At 40.4% G+C, this 14,583-nt stretch overlaps 1 protein-coding gene across 1 annotated transcript in view; it reads right to left on the bottom strand.

Moving 5' to 3' along the window:
- ARFGEF3 (ARFGEF family member 3) overlaps positions 1 to 14,583 on the bottom strand; it is a gene marked incomplete at its 5' end in the record, with an annotated part of 191,581 nt that overhangs the window by 137,229 nt on the left and 39,769 nt on the right. The window contains 2 exons of the mRNA XM_082634251.1: positions 6,505 to 6,636; positions 10,930 to 11,011. Of these exons, the coding sequence (XP_082490377.1) occupies positions 6,505 to 6,636; positions 10,930 to 11,011 (214 nt within the window). The remainder of the gene's footprint in view (positions 1 to 6,504; positions 6,637 to 10,929; positions 11,012 to 14,583) is intronic.

Consider the following 14,583-nt stretch of genomic DNA (forward strand, 5'->3'; position numbering starts at 1 on the left):
CCCAGCAAGGATCTCATTCAGATTCAAGGGAGAAATTAAAACCTTTACAGACAAGCAAAAGCTAAGAGAGTCCAGCACCACCAAACCAGCTTTACAACAAATGCTAAAGGAACTTCTCTAGGCAGGGAACACAAGAGAAGGAAAAGACCTACAATAATAAACCCAAAACAATTAAGAAAATGGTAATAGGAACATACATATCAATAATTACCCTAAATATAAATGGATTAAATGCTGCAACCAAAAGACACAGATTGGATGAATGGATACAAAAACAAGACCTGTATATATGCTGTCTACAAGAGACCCACTTCAGACCTAGGGACACATACAGACTGAAAATGAGGGGATGGACAAAGATATTCCATGCAAATGGAAATCAAAAGAAAGCTGGAATAGCAATTCTCATATCAGACAAAATAGACTTTAAAACAAAGACTATTACAAGAGACAAAGAAGCACACTACATAATGATCAAGGGATCAATCCAAGAAGAAGATATAACAATTGTAAATATTTATGCACCCAACATAGGAGCAACTCAATACATAAGGCAAATACTAATAGCCATAAAAGGGGAAATCGACAGTAACACAATCATAGTAGGGGACTTTAACACCCCACTTTCACCAATGGACAGATCATCCAAAATGAAAATAAATAAGAAAACAGAAGCTTTAAATGACACAATAGACCAGATAGATTTAATTGATATTTATAGGACATTCCATCCAAAAACAGCAGACTACACTTTCTTCTCAAGTGTGCATGGAACATTCTCCAGGATAGATCACATCTTGGGTCACAAATCAAGCCTCAGTAAATTTAAGAAAATTGAAATCATATCAAGCATCTCTTCTGACCAAAATGCTATGAGATTAGAAATGAATTACAGGGAAAAAACCATAAAACACACAAACACATGGAGGCTAAACAATATGTTACTAAATAACGAAGAGATCACTGAAGAAATCAAAGAGGAAATAAAAAAATACCTAGAGACAAATGACAATGAAAATACGATGATCCAAAACATATGGGATGCAGCAAAAGCAGTTCTAAGAGGGAAGTTTATAGCAATACAATCCTACCTTAAGAAAGAAGAAACATCTCAAATAAACAACCTAACCTTACACCTAAAGCAATTAGAGAAAGAAGAACAACAAAAAAAAAAACCCAAGTTAGCAGAAGGAAAGAAATCATAAAGATCAGAAATAAATGAAATGGAAACAAAGAAAACAGTAGCAAAGATCAATAAAACTAAAAGCTGGTTCTTTGAGAAGATAAACAAAATTGATAAACCATTAGCCAGACTTATCAAGAAAAAAAGGGAGAAGATTCAAAACAATAGAATTAGTAATGAAAAAGGAGAAGTAAGAACTGACACTGCAGGAAATACAAAGGATCAGGAGAGATTACTACAAGCAACTATAAGCCAATAAAATGGGCAACCATGAAGAAATGGACAAATTCTTAGAAATGCACAACCTCCGAGACTGAACCAGACAGAAATAGAAAATATGAACAGACCAATCATAAGCACTGAAATTGAAACTGATTAAAAATCTTCCAACAAACAAAAGCCCAGGACCAGATGGCTTCACAGGCAAATTCTATCAAACATTTAGAGAAGAGCTAACACCTACCCTTCTCAAACTCTTCCAAAATATAGCAGAGGGCAGGTCATTCCCAAACTCATTCTACGAGGGCACCATCACTCTGATACCAAAACCACACAAAGATGTCACAAAGAAAGAAAACTACAGGCCAATATCACTGATGAACATAGATGCAAAAATCCTCAACAAAATACTAGCAAACAGAATCCAACAGCACATTAAAAGGATCATACACTAGGATCAAGTGGGGTTTATCCCAGGAATGCAAGGATTCTTCAATATATGCAAATCAATCAATGTGATACACCATATTAACAAATTGAAGGAGGAAAAGCATATGATCATCTCAATAGATGCAGAGAAAGCTTTCGACAAAATTCAACACCCATTTATGATGAAAACCCTCCAGAAAGTAGGCATAGAGGGAACTTTCCTCAACATAATAAAGGCCATATATGACAAATCCACAGCTGACATTGTCCTCAATGGTGAAAAACCGAAACCATTTCCACTAAGATCAGGAGCAGGACAAGGTTGCCCACCTCACCATTATTCAACATAGTTTTGGAAGTTTTAGCCACAGCAATCAGAGAAGAAAAAGAAATAAAAGGAATCCAAATTGGGAAAGAAGAAATAAAGTTGTCACTGTTTGCAGATGACATGATACTATCCATAGAGAATCCTAAAGATGCTACCAGAAAACTACTAGAGCTAATCAATGAATTTGGGAAAGTTGCAGGATACAAAATTAATGCACAGAAATCTCTTGCATTCCTATACACCAATGATGAAAAATCTGAAAGTGAAATTAAGAAAACATTCCCATTTACCACTTCAACACAAAGAATAAAATATCTAGGAATAAACTTACCTAAGGAGACAAAGGACCTATATGCAGAAAATTATAAGACACTGATGAAAGAAATTAAAGATGATACAAATAGATGGAGAGATATACCATGTTCTTGGATTGGAAGAATCAACATTGTGAAAATGACTGTACTACCCAAAGCAATCTACAGATTCAGTGCAATTCCTATCAAACTACCACTGGCATTTTTCACAGAGCTACAACAAAAAATTTCACAATTTGTATGGAAACACAAAAGACCCCGTATAGCCAAAGCAATCTTGAGAAAGAAAAACGGAGCTGGAGGAATCAGACTCCCTGACTTCAGACTATACTACAAAGCTATAGTAATCAAGACAGTATGGTACTGGCACAAAAACAGAAATATAGATCAATGGAACAGGATAGAAAGCCCAGAGATAAACCCACGCACATGTGGTCACCTTATCTTTGATAAAGGAGGGAAGAATATACAGTGGAGAAAAGACAGCCTCTTCACTAAGTGGGGCTGGAAAAACTGGACAGCTACTTGTAAAAGAATGAAATTAAAACACTCCCTAACACCATATACAAAAATAAACTCAAAATGGATTTAAGACCTGAATGTAAGGCCAGACACTATAAAACTTAGAGGAAAACATAGGCAGAACACTCTATGACATAAATCACAGCAAGATCCTTTTTGACCCACCTCCTAGAGAAATGGAAATAAAAACAAAAATAAACAAATGGGACCTAATGAAAATTAAAAGCTTTTGCACAGCAAAGGAAACCATAACTAAGACAAAAAGACAAACCTCAGAATGGGAGAAAATATTTGCAAATGAAGCAACTGACAAAGGATTAATCTCCAAAATTTACAAGCAGCTCATGCAGCTCAATATCAAGAAAACAAACAACCGAATGCAAAAATGGGCAGAAGACCTAAATAGACATTTCTCCAAAGAAGATATGCAGATTGCCAATAGACACATGAAAGAATGCTCAACATCATTAATCATTAGAGAAATGCAAATCAAAACTACAATGAGATATCATCTCACAGTGGTCACAGTGGCTATCATCAAAAAATCTACAAACAGTAAATGCTGGAGAGGGTGTGGAGAAAAGGGAACCCTCTTGCATTGTTGGTGGGAATGTAAAGTGATACAGCCACTATGGAGAACAGTACGGAGGTTTCTTAAAAAACTAAAAATAGAACTACCATATGACCCAGCAATCCCACTACTGGGCATATACCCTGAGAAAACCATAATTCAAGAAGAGTCATGTACCAAAATGTTCAATGCAGCTCTATTTATAATAGCCAAGACATGGAAGCAACTTAAGTGTCCATCATCGGATGAATGGATAAAGAAGATGTGGCACATATATACAATGGAATATTACTCAGCCATAAAAAGAAATGAAACTGAGTTATATGTAGTGAAGTGGATGGACACAGATACTGTCATACAGAGTGAAGTAAGTCAGAAAGAGAAAAACAAATACTGTATGCTATCACATATATATGGAATCTAAAAAAAAAAATGGTCATGAAGAACCTAGGGGCAAGACAGGAATAAAGATGCAGACCTACTAGAGAATGGACTTGAGGATACGGGGAGGGGGAAGGGTAAGCTGGGACAAAGTGAGAGTGGCATGGACATACATACACACCAAACGTAAAATAGATAGCTGGTGGGAAGCAGCCACATAGCACAGGGAGATCAGCTCGGTGCTTTGTGACCACCTAGAGAGGTGGGGTAGGGAGGGTGGGAGCGACGGAGATGCAAGAGGGAAGAGATATGGGGACATATGTATATGTATAACTGATTCACTTTGTTATAAAGCAGAAACAAACACCCCACTGTAAAGCAATTATACTCCAATAAAGATGTTAAAAAAATAATAATATTACTGTAAAGTACAGTTATCTCATCATTAATTTCCTAGCTGCTTGGCCAAAAATGTTTGTCTAAAATAAAAGTATACTACAAAAAAACTATGTTAAGGCTAGGTTTATTGTCAATTGAAATATTTTTTCCCAATACCAACAATGTTTAAAATTTTAAAAACAGTAGCATGTACCAAAGGCCCTTATGGTTAAAAAATTTTTTGGATATCTAATTATGAAGAATGGCGGCCCAGATTATTGTTTTTCTTTTTTTCTGACAATGTCTGATCTATTCCCAGACATTAACTACAAGTACCACGGTCTACTAAGGTATCATTAGAAAGTCCATTAAGACAGGCTTTCCAGGATTTCCAGCAGAGCTAACATGTGTCAACTCCTGTCCTCAGCAAGGCTAGCAGAAGGCACCACTGGGCTGGAATTAGAAAGCAAGTTTAAGTTTTTAAAACGGGGTTTCTGTTGACATAACCATTAAACATCCTGCTGTCCTCCATAGCTCCTAGAAGAATAGGTACTTTCTCATTTTAATTTTTAATACAAATTCCTGTTTTCCATGAAAAGCTGTATTCCTGGGAGAATTTCCAGAATAATATGAAATCTGTAAGGTGTGTCTGTTATGACATCAACACTCACCCTCCAGTACCTGGAGACCTATTAGTGGAAGAAGGATCAACAGGCTAGACTTGAAAGTCATAAAAGCGATGAATACGGCAGTTGGCCTTGCCTCTCTCAATGGTGGCACAGATGTAGCAGAAAAGTAAAACAAATCTAAGAGGCAGTTACTCTTTGTTTCCTAGGAATGCAGCTGCCCAATGTATGTCAAAGGATAAGGCAAAACTGGACGTTCCAGAATCAGAGTTAAAGTCAATGAGAGCTTAAAGGTCAGCTAGCTCAGAGATTCTCAGTGTTTACTGTGTATAACAATATTCCTAGACCCACCCACTGAGATTATGGCTCAGCAGCAGTACATAGTGGTAGCAGAAGTAGTAGGAATAGAAATAGTAACGTACAACACTTCTAAAGTACTTGCTTTGGGCCAGATACTGTGCTAAATTCCTTACAACTATCACCTTACTTAATCCTCACAATAGTCCTATTGGGTAGGTGCTTCTATTTCCCCCATTCTTCAGATGAGGAGACCAAAGCACAGAGTGGTTCAGGAATCTGTCAAAGGAAATCCAACTACAAAGTGAATAAGTATTCAAACCCAGACAGGCTGGCTTCAAAGTCTGAGCTCTTAATCACTACACTAAATTACCTACCAACAGGGCTAGGGGGGAGACGCAGGGCATTAAGACAATGTCATGATTGAAGTTGATCTTTTCTCTTCTCAGTGGAGAAACTGAAAGCTGGAAAAGTGACATCTCTTATCGAAGATAAAAATCCTTCAGTGCATTTCCAGGAAGAAATCAACCATTATATGACAGCAACGACTCTTACACATTTCTCTACACACACTCCTCTAGGGAGGAAATGGATAGATGACGTGATCAAAAGCCACCTCATGGGTTCCAGCTGTGTTCCTCTGACCAAGGTGCTGTTCTGGGATAGAGATTTCCATCCTTTTCTGCCCAACTCACTGTTCACTCACAGGAGGGGAAAAAGGGGGGAAAGGGATGGGAGAGACGCTATCCCATGTGGGAGATAAGGTTCACATAATTTGAGGATGGAAATAAAGCTGTGATTCTGATATGGCTCCCAAGGATGGTTTTCCTTCCCTTAAACTGACTATTCTAAAACCTTAGTATATGTCAAAACATCATTAGGTCTTTGCTTTGTTTTACCATATACAGGCAAGCAGAACGCCTAGAATGATCAGATCTACCCCAAGCTGCAACTACTCACATACATTCTCTCAAACGATCACAAAAACATTTCCTAACAACATTTGATATGCAAGATCAGGCCAAAAATCTTACGGATTTATTGAAATCGTACCTTTTTACTTACGTTGAACAGGAATGATCGTTGTCATTTCTGTTCAATGATCAAGGTTATTCCAGGGCACCCTAAGCAAGGATAATAACCATATATTCCAAATGACCAGCACGCAGAGGCATTTTCAGGATAACAATGAGGATGGGAGCATCAGCGTTTGTTCCCGTCCCAGTGACGCAAACTGGGAGCCGCGTCCAACCCACCTTCATCACTTCCACCTGCAGGTCTTCGTGGAGGGAAGGCGTCACTTTCACGGTGTTCAGGATCTGATTGAGCAGCTGCTTCTCATCAGAGTCCGTTTCCATGGATACAAACCTCTCTTCCGCCAGAAGCTTCTGTAAAGAGGCACAAGGCAGTGATCAGATAGGCTTTCCCCTGCTGCCTTATTCTGTTGTAGCTTAGCATGTACTGAGGATAATGTTTCTTACTCAGGAGGCATATAGCTGGAGACCATGAGGAGGAGCTGCTGCTATGTGCCATTAAAAAGAAAAATGCACCAAGCCTTTGGTAAACGGTTTTTGGCAAAGGCTTTTTCTTGCTATTAGATAATTCACTCTAAATTTTATGAAGTGCAGTTCTAACGTGGTGGCCAAATAGGTCATTTGGTTGGCGGGGACGGAGGACGAATGTGCCAAGGGGAATGTAGCCCCTCACAACGTTCACACTTGCCTTTTTTTTTTTTAATTTTTTAATCTGTTGATTTTTGGCTGTGTTGGGTCTTTGTTGCTGTGTGCGGGCTTTCTCTAGTTGCAGTGAGCGGGGGCTACTCTTCACTGCAGTGCTTGGGCTTCTCATTGCGGTGGCTTCTGTTGCGGAGCATGGGCTCTAGGCATGTGGGCTCAGTAGTTGTGGCACAAGGGCTTAGTTGCTCTGCGGCAGGTGGGATCTTCCCAGACCACGGCTTGAACCCATGTCCCCTGCAATGGCAGGCGGATTCTTAACCACTGCACCACAAGGGAAGCCCTACACTTGCCTGTTCTGAATGCAGCTTTGTCACAGGAAAGGAGAAGGTCCTGGAGACGAGTTAATTTTTCAAATATTTACCTTTGTACTTCCTAATGTGAGCTGTCATTTACCCAGGAATTATTCATGAATCTACAAATCTTAATACCATTCCATCAGAAAATCAATCCCACAAAAACCTACACAAGAAGACAGTCACTTTCATGAGGTTTCCCAGAAGTCACTACATCTTGCAGGATAGCTCTCCTCTATTTGAGAACAAATCTTACTTTTCATAAAATTCTTCCTGAGATTGTACCAAAACCCCATTGCCTACCACCTCTATGCCCTCATCTGTCCCTGGAGTCACGCAGATTAAGCTTCTAAAAGATCTCAAGTCAGCTATGAAGTCCACCTAAATCTCTTCTTCTCCACACTAAACCTCCTCGGGAGCCATCGGATGTTCTCTGCGTGATATGGTTTCACAGACACTCTCCTCCTTAACATGTGGCCTCCAGTGTGCATGTGACACTTCAGGGGTGGTCTGCTGGTACAGAGTGGGAGAACCCGAGAGTGCATATGAAGGTAAATGTATGGACTTTGGGTGATTATGATGTGTCAGTGAAGGTTCATCCTTGGTTAAAAAAAAAAACTACCATTCTGGGAGTGATGTTGATGCTGTGGGAGGCTATGCATGTGTGGGGGGAGGGAGTATATGGGAAATTTCTGCACCTTCCTCTCAATTTTACTCTAAACCTAAAACTGCTCTAAAATAAGTCTTTTAAGAAGAATAATAATAAAAGGATGGCAGAGGGGAAAGAAAGAAATGCGGTCTTTGGTGGCACCATTGCTCTCCTATTCCAAACCTGGAATTGCTTACCTCTGTAATTCTAGTTGTGTAAGATAATTAAATCTGTTTATTGCCTAAAACCAAACAAAAAACAGTAATGCAGAAGTTTAATCACATTCTCAGATCAAATTAGCTTAGTTCTAAGTCACAGCACATTCTGTGCTGACTCACCCAGAAACTTCTCATTCACAAGGGCTGCAGTTAAGCTATTCTCCCCTATTCTGTCCTGGGGCGATTTTTGAGACCCCAGTGTAGGATGGATTTTATATTTATCCCTATTAAATTTGTCCTTGGCCGATGCAGCATAGGGTTGCAGCCATGAAGAATTTTTGGAATTCTGATTCATCCAGGGTAATGACTCCCTCTTCTAGCTGAATGTCACTGCAGATCCGGAAAACAAGTATTTTAAACCTTCTTCTTAGGACTCCCTGAATTTGTCTATACAGCTATACCTCATTTTATTGCACTTAGCTTTACTCCACTTCACAGGTATTGTGTTTTTTATAAATTGAAGGTTTGTGGCAACCGTGTGTCAATCGAGTCTACTGCCCCCATTTTTTTCAATAGCATTTGCCCACATCGTGTCTCTATGTCACTTTTTGGTAATTCTGGTAATATTTTAAACCTTTCCATTATTACTGCATTTGTTACGATGATCTGTGATCAGTGATCTTTGATGTTACTGCTACAGATGACTGAAGGCTCAAATGATGTTGGCATTTTTTATCCATAAGGTATTTTTTAATTAAAATATGTACATTTTTTAGACATAATGCTATTGCACACTTAAGAGACTACAGTACAGTGTAAACATAACTTCTATATGCACTGGAAAATCAAAAACTTCATGTGGCTCACTCTAATATTTGCTTTATTATGGTGGTCTGGAACTGAACCCACAATATCTCTGAGGTATTCTCTCAAAAGAGATTTTTGACTCTCCTGTAATGTATGTAGGGCAGCCCAGAGTTAGTTTATATACAAACCTGTTTTTACTTAAAGTGATAAAGACTAGAAAGCTCTTAAAAAATGCCTTAAGTTAATGGGAGGTCACAAGGGATGCTGAGAGGAAGACTCCCTGCCCCCCAGATCAGAGAAGTTCCCACGATTATTGAAACATGATACTGTAACTTAAGAGTGTTTGAGGGTTAAAAAAAAAAAAAAGTAACTAAATGGAAAATCTATATACTGCTAAAGAAAAGGGAACATAGTGGCAGGTCAAAACAAACTCCCATTCATTTTTTTAAAATTAATTAATTTAGTTTTGGCTGCATTGGGTCTTCATCGCTGTGCAAGGGCATTCTCTAGTTGCAGCGAGCAGGGGCTACTCTTCATTGCCGTGCACAGGCTTCTCACTGCGGTGGCTTCTCTTGTTGCGGAGCACGGGCTCTAGGCATGTGGGCTCCAGTAGTTCTGGCACATGGGCTCAGTAGTTGTGCCTTGCGGGCTCTAAACTCAGTAGTTGTAGCACACAGGCTTAGTTGCTCCGTGGCATGTGGGATCTTCCTGGACCAGGGCTCGAACTCGTGTCCCCTATTGGCAGGTGGATTCTTAACCACTGCGCCACCAGGGAAGTCCCCATTCTTTTTTTTTTTTTTGCGTTACACGGGCCTCTCACTGTTGTGGCCTCTCCCGTTGTGGAGCACAGGCTCAGCAGCCATGGCCCACGGGCCCAGCCGCTCCACGGCACACGGGATCCTCCCGGACCGGGGCACGAACCCGCGTCCCCTGCATCGGCAGGCGGACTCCCAACCACTGCACCACCAGGGAAGCCCCCCCCATTCATTTTTAAAGTTGGCCCAATTACTTTGGAGAAAAGAAGAGTTTTCATTGTTTGTTTATATTTTTTTAAATGTTTAAGAATTTCTAATGCTATTGCATATTGAGATATACATCCTCTAATTCCAATCTTCTAGGGAAAAAAGGAGTTGTAATTTTCTTACTCTTTCATATTTATTTCTCTAAAGGTATTAGAGATATACATTGAGATATACATCCTCTAATTCCAATCTTCTAGGGAAAAAAGGAGTTGTAATTTTCTTACTCTTTCATATTTATTTCTCTAAAGGTATTAGAGACCTCTCTGAACTTAAAGAGCTAATGATGAAACAGTAATGTGAGAAGACATCCAACAAATGCCACCAATCCCCGGTCAGGCTGAAAGAATACCCCGTAGGCTTGAACTCCACAGTGCTTGTCATTCACATACCAAACCACTTAAGAAGTCAATGTATCTATACAGCCAACAACTTTGCACCTTTGGATTAGACCTATTATGTACAATGTAAAACAAAATGAACAAATGCTCAGAGAAGGAAATGCATTTGTGCAATTTGACTTCTCTGACGACACAAAATTTCTTTTTTCTTCCCAATCTTGTTCTGGAAACAAAACACATTAATCCATTCGCCAACCTAACTGTAGAACAGAAAACAAAACAAACTCTTTCCAGCTTACCATCATTGCTCATGACACAGACCCAGAGAACTTGAATGCATGTAAGATTTGAGTTGGTATAGAACTGGAAGCATCTCTCTTGGGAGCCCTTACTCTGTTAAAAGTTTGGTGTCACAAAAAATATTTCATTTCTGTGTGGGCTTAGCTGAGTCTCCATGAGTCAGTGTCCGAACAACAAATGCTCAGCAAGATAACGCTGTACACAGAGAAATGCTGGTAAATACAAGAAAATCCTGTTATCTTCTCTGGTTATTACCCAGTTCAATCAAATTTTTGTCTGGGTCTTTAAACAGCTAGTATTTAGAATGTTAACTATTTGTTCTTTCAATGCCAAAGTGGTCTGTCAATTTCTGTCATCCTGTTGCACTCAGAGCCATACCTGTATCCCTGCCAAGGCATGCTGGGCCAGCTTCACATTCTTGGACTCCAAAGCCAACTGGAGAGGCAGCAGGCATTTCTCCCTGGGAAACACATAAATAAGGACAACATGTGAGCTCAGCAACGCTGGCAGTCAAGTGATCCAAGCCTTATGTACACCCACCCCCAAACATCGCCACACACGTACACAAAACTATGACCAACTATGAAACTGCACATGGATTTTTAAAAACACAGCAAAAAAAACCCCAAAAGCTGTGCAGAAATCATAGCATATCATGGGAATTCCCTGGCGGTCCAGTGGTTAGGACTCCACACTTCCACTGCAGGGGGTTCAATCCCTGGTTAGGGAACTAAGATTCCTGAAGCCACGCTGTGCAACCAAAAACAAAAAACAAACAAAAAACAAAATCATAGCATATCAGCAGCTCACCTTCTTAGGATGGCTACAGAGAACACATACACAAGGGCTCTCAAACAATTGTTTTGGTGAACTAATCATCACATGGTAAGTCCCTTACCAGTCCATGAACACGCCTTGCTCTTTCTAGAAGTAATATAATTTCCTGTATTCAGTACAGTATATACGTCCATGCCACTCTCTCACTTCATCCCAGCTTACCCTTCCCCCTCCCCGTGCCTCAAGTCCATTCTCTATGTCTGCGTCTTTATTCCTGTCCTGCCCCCACGTTCTTCAGCACCTTTTTTTTTTGTTTTTAGATTCCATATAAACATGTTTCCAAGACAGAAATACAAACAAACCATCAACAGCTTTGATCCACGAGAAGTACCTGGAGTCAAGTGAAAGAGGAAAAAAATGGCTTGAGAACTATTTGTATATTTTGAAGCTTAAGAAAAAAATAACTGGGCCCTAAAATGTGTTAGGAATAAACCAAAAGGGCTACAAAGAGAAATCTATTTTTCTGTAAGAAGCACTCACTCTAAATAATTAAACAATAGATCAAGAATTTTAATCAACCCATTATTCCCCCACAGAGTTACACTGGCAAAACAAATGAAATGTTACTTAGTTTTACCAGGTTCCTCCACCCTCACTTAAACCAGAGCAGCCCCATTTTTATCTGTTTTATATTTTCAGCATAAACTGAAAGATTCATTGACTTTAGATAGTATGAAAGCCACAGGGTAAGACTACGGGATTTCGTCATTGGAGGAATAAGGGTCACTGTTGCAGAACAAAGTGAAACAGAAAGTTAATTATAGCTCTGATTCCTTCCTGTCCACCCTGCAGCTTTTCCATGGAATCCTCCATCAGCAGCTCCGTGACAGACTGAGAGAGAGAGTACCAGACACTCCCCCTAACGCTGGCCACAAAGAACAAAACCAGACTATCGGGAAGAGCATTAAGCCCTCCTAATTCTTCTTTCCCCAAGTTACAATACCCCACTTTTATATGAAAATTGATTCACACTACAGCCATTTTTCATTAGTACATCCTTTGACAGGTGGATAAATTACCCAACTGTGTTACTTCCAGTTGGGTGGCTATAATTTTGTGGCTGTTACGGTTATCGTCAGTTTCTCTCAGTTTCAAGGCAAACACTGCTATGCAGTCAGTTAAAGCAGGAATAGCTAATTTTCCCAATTTTGTTTCTTTTATTTAATCATAACCAGTTTACAAGTTTGGAAAAATTAACTGGAAGGGTGAAAGTGAGAATTAGCAATAATGGGCTGATGGAGGAATTAACAGAAGAGCCATAGAACTTCATCTGGAAGCCCTTGAAACAATCAAATTTCCACCATGCTTAATTCACTGTGAAAGAACTTCCATCTCCAGTTTTTGGAGTCAGATCTGCCAATGAGGGCATGATAGCAGTGAGCAAGTGTGGGTGTCCCAAACTCTTAACAGTCTCATAGCCTGGGCCAGTGAAAGTCTCTGTTGAGTGGTTGTGTGCTGAAAATGCACAAGTATTACACATTTCTCATCAAAGGCACCAAACAAGAGTGGATGCCACATTCAACAGCAACAAGGACCTTCCTGGAATGCTGAACCCCCTGACCCTTAGGGAGCAGCATTATGTTTGCAGATAAACAACAGCATGCTCAGATTGCTCTGCCCTTGACAGTATCAGTCCTTGAAATCCTCATTCCACTCTCTTACCGACTTCTACATTCACACAATTTCTATTGCAGACTGGAAACAGATTGCTGACAAATGCCAGGACTACCAGGTCCCACCACGATTCCAGGGGACATCACTGAACTGTTCCCCATGCCAGTCATGGTCACCAGGAAGGATTGGAAGATGTAATTGGTTCAGCTAGGTTTTGGTTTAATTGCAAGGTATCACCATTTAGTGAAGGACTACGGGCTGTGGAATCACACAGACCCGGATTCAAACCCTAACAATTATAAATTGTTCAATCTCAGTTAATATACTTAACTCTGTTGAATCTTAGCTTCCTGGACGTCCCTGGAGGCGCAGTGGGGTTAAGAATCTGCCTGCCAATGCAGGGGACACGGGTTTGATCCCTGGGCTGGGAAGATCCCACATGCCGTGGAGCAACTAAGCCCGTGTGCCACAACTACAGAGCCTGCACTCTAGAGCCCGCAAGCCACAACTACTGAGCCCATGTGCCACAACTACTGAAGCCTGTGCGCCTAGAGCCCGTGCTCCACAACAAGAGAAGCCACCACACCGCAACGAAGAGTAGCCCCAGCTCGCCACAACTAGAGAAAGCCTGCACGCAGCAACGAAGACCCAACACAGCCAAATAAATTAAAAAAAAAAAAAAAAATCTTAGCTTCCCAATCCATAGCAAGAGCATCTTAAGACCAATCCTGCAGGGTTATAGTAAAGAGTACAGAAAATATATATCAGGGGTTGGAAAACTTTTTCCATAAAGAGGTAGACAAAAAATATTTTAGGCTTTGAAGACCATACGATCTCTGTACTCAACGCTGCTATAGCACAAAAGCAGTCAGAGACAACATGTAAATCAATGAGGCTGGCCACATTCCAATAAAACTTTATTTACAGGACTTCACTGGTGACACAGTGGTTAAGAATCCGCCTGCCAGAGCAGGGGACACGAGTTCAAGCCCTGGTCCAAGAAGATCCCACATGCCGTGGAGCAACTAAGCCCATGTGCCACAACTACTGAGCCAGCGCTCTAGAGCCCATGAGCCACAACTACTGAGCCCACATGCCACAACTACTGAAGCTCGCGTGCCTAGAGCCTGTGCTCCGCAACAAGAGAAGCCACTGCAATGAGAAGCCCGCGCTCAGCAACGAAGACCCAACACAGCCAAAACTAAATAAATGAATAAATTCATTTAAAAAAACAGAAAACTTTATTTACAAAAACAGGCAACATGCCAGATTTGGCCTACAGGCTAGTTGCCCAGCCCTGATATAGACAAAGGCCTAGCAAAGACAATGATTTTCAGTACAGGATAAGAAGGTCTATCTCATCTTGTCATAGTATCCAGAAAGATTTTGCAAAGGACGTAGAGCACATGTCCTGGGAGGGTCTTAGCAAGATAGATTTCTCTTAGAAAATCAGTGCTTTGAGGAAGCAGACTGACAGACTTCATCTGGGTACTAAACCAAGGCACTCCAGCCATCCAACTATCCATCCAACCAACATTTGAGTGCCTGCTGTGTGCAAGGCACCATCATGGATGCTTGGAA

The sequence above is a fragment of the Mesoplodon mirus genome (genome assembly GCF_964341445.2).
Source record: "Mesoplodon mirus genome assembly, chromosome: 10".
Lineage (NCBI taxonomy): Eukaryota > Metazoa > Chordata > Mammalia > Artiodactyla > Ziphiidae > Mesoplodon > Mesoplodon mirus.